This window comes from Zalophus californianus, chromosome 3, assembly GCF_009762305.2.
Source record: "Zalophus californianus isolate mZalCal1 chromosome 3, mZalCal1.pri.v2, whole genome shotgun sequence".
Classification (NCBI taxonomy): domain Eukaryota; kingdom Metazoa; phylum Chordata; class Mammalia; order Carnivora; family Otariidae; genus Zalophus; species Zalophus californianus.
The window spans coordinates 76,729,599-76,735,598 of record NC_045597.1 but is presented as its reverse complement, the minus strand read 5'-3'; the positions used below and the strand labels follow the sequence as shown (position 1 = coordinate 76,735,598).

Here is a 6,000-nt window from a genome sequence, read left to right as displayed (position 1 = left end):
TATTTTTTGTTATTGCCTTTGATCCAACTGTCCTGGCTTCATCCTCAGGAATTCTGTCATCTGGAGGAGGTGGCTCTCCACTCAGCTTCCTGGCCCTCAGCTCTCACCACATCATTTGACCTACATTCTGAGATGTTTCTCAAGTTGGACCTCAACAACTTTGCTCTTTTCTGCTCGGATAATGCTTTAAACCACTGGACTAATGTTTCTGTTTCTCTGCATTTCTTCCTTCCTTAGTCCACCAATCTTCTTTTTTAGCTTATCCTATCACCTGATTCTGCTCACCCTTTCTTCTATGGCTTCATTAATACTGTGTTTTCTCAAATCTCACTAAGAATACCAGAGACGTTTTCTACCATGTGCTTTACTTCCTTTAACAAAGAATTTTCCAAGTTATGGTCTTCTAGGCGATCTCTCCCTTTCCTTTTTTCTGAAGAATATTTGCACATAGGTTCCCCACAGATTTTTCTCCTTCCTCACCTTCAGCTGAAAAGGGACTGGTAAACCTAGAAACCCAGAGGTTTCTCACTGTTGGTGGCACCTGCGAGCTGGTCAGAGCACCTTTTCAGAATTATTTATAACTGACTGGCAGGTCGATGTCAATTTCTTCAAGTCCATTCCCGGAACACAGTTAACATTTGTGTCATGCAACTCTGTCAGGTAAGATCTTCCCTCACCTTGGCTCAGAGCCTGTGAAGAAAGGGGGTGGAGCACAGACACAGCTACATTCCTCCTGAGGCACTAGGATTGGGGCTCTTCCTGCGGCCATCATCCCCCCAAGGCTTCTCCTCCCTTAGAGGGGGCTCTACTGCCAGGCCTACCCTACTTCTTGCCCAGGTATTCTCTGGGAGATGCAGTTTCCAAGTGTTCCTGGATTGAGAAATTCAAATGGGGAGCAGCCCTGTGGCTGAGGTGAAAGCACCGCCCAGGTGGTGGGCCAGCAGCTCAGCTCTCTGGCCAGTACACACTTTGGGGTTCTCAGTGCAAGCAGGAGGTGGGGACAGAATGAAAGGTCTCCCCCTTGCTTCCAGGGGGATCCAGCACGCCTGGGTCACTGACATTTCTTCACCTATTTCTGCACTTGTAGAAATGCCTCCAGATCCTGTGCATCGGCTGGACACGTGTCCTAGTTGTGGGGATTTCAAATCTAGCTTTTTTGCACCATCTTTGGTCATTTAGTGGGAAGTCGAAGAGGCTGCTAGCAGATGTCATTTTAAGCTCAAGTCTATAATTAAATTCTTGACTTTGATGGTGGAAAAACCCCACTGAAGAATTTCTTTTCTATTATTAACACACAGTGATACAATATGCAAGAATGTAAAGCAGATGGGTTCAGGATGAAGCCAGACACGGTCTGAATCCCCCTTTCCTCATTTATGCTGGATCTTGGCACATCACTTGGTAATTGCACTTATCTTTGTACATTCATAATCAAGCCAGAAAAACACAAGTTCAAGTCCTCTCTGTTCTGAGTCCATCTGTATAGCCTAAGCACTCAGAGCAAACCAGTGCAGTCAACTGTAAGTACTGTGGAAACCATACTTGCTCCAAGTGCATTTTCCAATGGTAATCATTCAAAAGAACTACACTGTGTAACTCTCCCAAAGACTGTTTCAAACTAAAATAAGTTTGCTTTTAATTAAGTCTCTAATTTAACCAATTAGAGATCGATACAAGGGGAAAAGTTCAACAGGAGACTGGTTGGCTTAAGGAAGTGCCCATACCTTGAATTTAACAACACTAGGCTCTAGTTTTTATTACCTGAGTAGATTTCCATATGTTCAAAAAATCTGCCAAACAGGCTAAAAGCCAGCATAATTAAAACAAATTATTTATTCCAAGTTCCATCAGTTTAAGGGTTTTCAGAAGTTATTACAGAAGTGAATACTGAAATCAGAAACGAGTGTTCACAGCTGTAGCATTTACAACAAAGTTCATATCTACAGGACCTTGATTTAAAAGAGCCAAGGTGCTTCCATCATTCAGAATCCATGAGGAAAGTTTCGAAGTCCAGATCCAAGTCGGAAACAAGGGCACTTACAAAGTCATCGATAGAAGGACACTTCTGAAGCATACCTGCGAACAAAGAAAAGATCAGCCAACACATCCACCTGCAGACAATAAAGAGGGACAAAGACACTATACACGAGGGGAACATTCTGGCTTTCTGAAATGAGAGCTTGTATGACCTGCTTATGTAAACGTTACAAAAAGTCATGAGTGAAAATAATTCTTGGGCAGTGGGTGGACCCTGAGACTACTTATGATTTGAATATATTCTTACTATCTAGTCAGCAGTTAACATAGAGATTTAGGACCAAATTCGTGTCCCAAGAGTTTTTATATTGCAGATATTACTATATACTTAGAGTGATGTTAGGCTGAATTTTTAGTTATCTTTGAGTGCGCTGGTTCAGAACTTAATATGTTTAGTTGTTTATCAAGTTTTATTATCTAGTTTCATACACTTTAAAATCAATCAAATGTTATTCTTTTGTGGAAATCTTGTATCAGAATCAAATTATTGGCTTTCCTCCAGATTTTCCTATTTTGGAGAACTCCTAGCTTTCCAACTTTCTAATTGAGTAATGAGGAGGTCACTTAACATCTCTGGTACTCAGATTTCCTCATCTAACATTCAAGGTGGCTATCAAGATAAAACAAGAAGATGTAGTAGAAAAACAATGAGGCATCGTGTCTAGCACATATTAACAATTCAGTAAAAAGCTAAATCTATCTCTACTCTTCACTCCAAAGAAGCCAAAGACACATATTCAAGCAATCAACCTGCTGCCTTGACCTATATTCTTGGCAGATAATGGTAACTCAAAATGGTTGGACGGGGCTCTATACACTGGCATTTAATTTGGGGGTGGATCCCATAAAACTCATTTCAACACGGAGACATTAAAAGATTGCCAGAGTCCTTTATTACAATCTCAACCTTTAACGCAATTCAATATATTTGCTGTGTAGAAAGGATCAGGCCAGGTCAGTCAAAGACGAACAAGCTACATCACAATATGAATAACTGTAAAAGCTAAAATTATGAAGCGTGTAGAAGAAAATACCTTTGTGACTTCAAGGTAGGCAAAGGTTCCTTTGGACAAGAAAGTAATAACCATAAAAGAAAAAAATTGCAATATTGATTTCATCAAAATAAGAAACTTCTATTCTTTAAAAGAAACAATGAAGAAAATGAATAGGTAAATGACAGAGTGGGAGAAAATACTCAACATAATATATATCTCACATTAGATTGGTATACAAAATATATAAAGGACTCCTTCAACTTATCATAAAAAGAATTAAAAAAAATTAAAATGGACAAAAGATTTGAGTAGATCTTTTACAAAAGAAGGCAACCAAATAAACACAACTAACAGGCACTGAGAAGATACAACATCATTGTCATCTGGGAAAAGAAAACTGAAACCACAAAAGGATACAACACACCCACCAGAATGGCTAAAATTACAAAGACCAAATGTAGGCAAGGCTGTGGGCCAGCCTGCATTGTCACACATCAGTGATGGAAGGGTGAAATGGTACAACCACTTTAGAAAAAGATCTAGTGGTTTCTTATAAAACTAAGCACACACCTACCCTATGACCCAGCAATTTCCTCCTAGGTATTTACCTGAGGGAAATGAAGGTATGTCAACAAAAAAGGACTTTACAACCCTAAATTGGAAATGATACAAGTTTCTATCAACAGGATACGGATAAACATACATGGTATAATTGTTAAATGGAGTATCACTCAGCAACAAAAAAGGAACAACCCACTGATATATGCAAGAACATGGATGAATCTCAAAAAGTCTTACACAGAAGAGTATATCCTGTTTGACTTCATTTATAGGAAGTCCAAAAGTGGGCCCAACTAATCTGTGGTGAAAAAATATCAGAACAGTGGACGCTTTCGGGAGTGGAGATGACAGTCAACTGAGAAGGGACACAAGCCAACTTTCTGGTGTGATGGTAATGTTCTATATCTGGATAGTGACTGGTTACTAAGGCGCATACTTGCATCAGAATTCATTAAATGCTACATTAAAGATTTATGCATTTCATTGTATATAAATTTTATCTAAAAAAGAAAAAGCTGAACTCTTGAAAAAAAAGTAAACAAGTATGCGTATAAAAATGGGTAAAATGTACTGCCGTCTGACATGTGATTTGAAAAATTACATATATTATATATATAATACGTATACATGGTGGATTGATGGGCTGATGGAGGAATGGATGGCTGGATGTGTGACAAAGACAACAAAATGTTCACTGTAGAATCTAAATGGCAAATACATGAGTGTTTACTGTGCTAGTCATTCAACTTTTCTGAACGTCTGAAAATGTTAAACATAAAACATTGGGGAAAAGTCAACTGTGGGTGTTAATAGCATACAAAGAGCAATTGGTGGGAGGAGAGAGGGTGGAAGATGACTTCTGATGAGAGATTTAGAAGGCTTTGTGGAGGGTTGGGATCTGAGTAGAAACTTGAAGGATAGAGAAGATTCGGGTTCAAATTAGGGCCCTCCAGGTGGAGAGGACCACACAGGAAGGTCCCAAGGTGGGAAAAGGCAGAATGTATACTGACCACGAAGTGGTCTAGGGGGGGTGGAGGAAGGCTGGAGGAGGCTCTGGGAGACATGTTTCGTGAAGACTCTAAGGTTGGGAACCAGAGTGACCAGGATGGGAAGGTAACCAAGCCAGAGCGCTGGAAGAAAACCAATAGCTTGTCACATTTAGGTGCCAGGGGAGTGGCTCCATGTACAGGCTACCAGGCCTCAGTCGGCAGTGAGAACAGAGAGCTTAGAAGTGGGCCCAGGACGGGACACACAGACATGGTCATTCCCAGTAGTGAGAGCGACTATGTGGGAAACTGCCCAAGGACTGGCTTGTGTGGCGGACATAAAAACAGCAGCTCCAAACACATACTCGTAAGCCACTAACTAGACCTGGAGTAGTTGAGAACAATAAGAATATTGTAATGTTTTCAACTGTGGACCAAAATAGTTTCATCCTCATTCAAGTTCAAATTCTACTATCCCTATTCAGGAATGATCTGAGAGAGGCGCTTGGGTGGCTCAGTCGTTAAGTGTCTGCCTTCGGCCCAGGTCATGATCCCAGGGTCCTGGGACTGAGCCCCGCATCAGGCTCCCTGCTCTGTGGGAAGCCTACTTCTCCCTCTCCCACTGCCCCCTGCTTGTATTCCCTCTCTCGCTGTCTCTCGCTCTCTCTGTCAAATAAATAAATAAATAATCTTAAAGAAAAAAGAAAAAGGAATGATCTGAGAAATAAGGAGCAGTTACTGAAAGACAATGTCATTGCTCTGTCTTTATTTACAATATGAAAGTGCAAAACACGATTTTCTTTTTACAGTAAAATAATCTCTATGGGTGAAAGAAGGCCTTTCCTCTGATTCAGCTGTATCACTAAGGATAGAAATGCTGAGTCTTTGATAATTGCTAGGGTAGCACGTTTCCCACTGGATCTTTAGATGCAGGTTATTGCTTAAGTAGAAGCAACCTGATTAATAAATCGGGTTTCATGGATTTCCTACACGCCAAGTTTCTTAATGCAGGGAACAGCTGTAGGGAAAACATTTAAACAAGGCTTTCAATCAAATGTGTTAACCTATTACACCCTTCTCTTCCTTTTAGTATGTGAAACATTCTATAAATAAATGACTGGTCGTTTAAAATTAAATGCCTGGAATTGTCAGAAGGTAAAACCTGTCTATTTAGAGCCAACCTATTCAGTTAAGCATGGCCTCCTGCCCCTTTGAAGTGGTTCATTTTAACTCGACAAACTGCCAATATAAATATGACCTTGCTCTGTCCTTCTCAGGACATGGACCTAACTAGCACACGTCCCTCTCCAATTCCCCATCCTCAACCATGCCCGCATCTCAGAGAATGGCAATCGTGGCCACAGCAAAAGCTTTTAAAAACATACACACTCCTGGTATTTTTAAGTCAAATCTGGTCAGCA

At 40.5% G+C, this 6,000-nt stretch overlaps 1 protein-coding gene across 1 annotated transcript in view; it reads right to left on the bottom strand.

Moving 5' to 3' along the window:
* Positions 1 to 1,761: 1,761 nt before the first annotated feature.
* LOC113919171 (mitochondrial intermediate peptidase) overlaps positions 1,762 to 6,000 on the bottom strand; it is a 175,415-nt gene continuing 171,176 nt past the window's right edge. Inside the window, exon 19 of the mRNA XM_027587945.1 lies at positions 1,762 to 2,076. Coding sequence (XP_027443746.1) covers positions 1,979 to 2,076 — 98 coding nt within the window. The 3' untranslated portion in view covers positions 1,762 to 1,978. The remainder of the gene's footprint in view (positions 2,077 to 6,000) is intronic.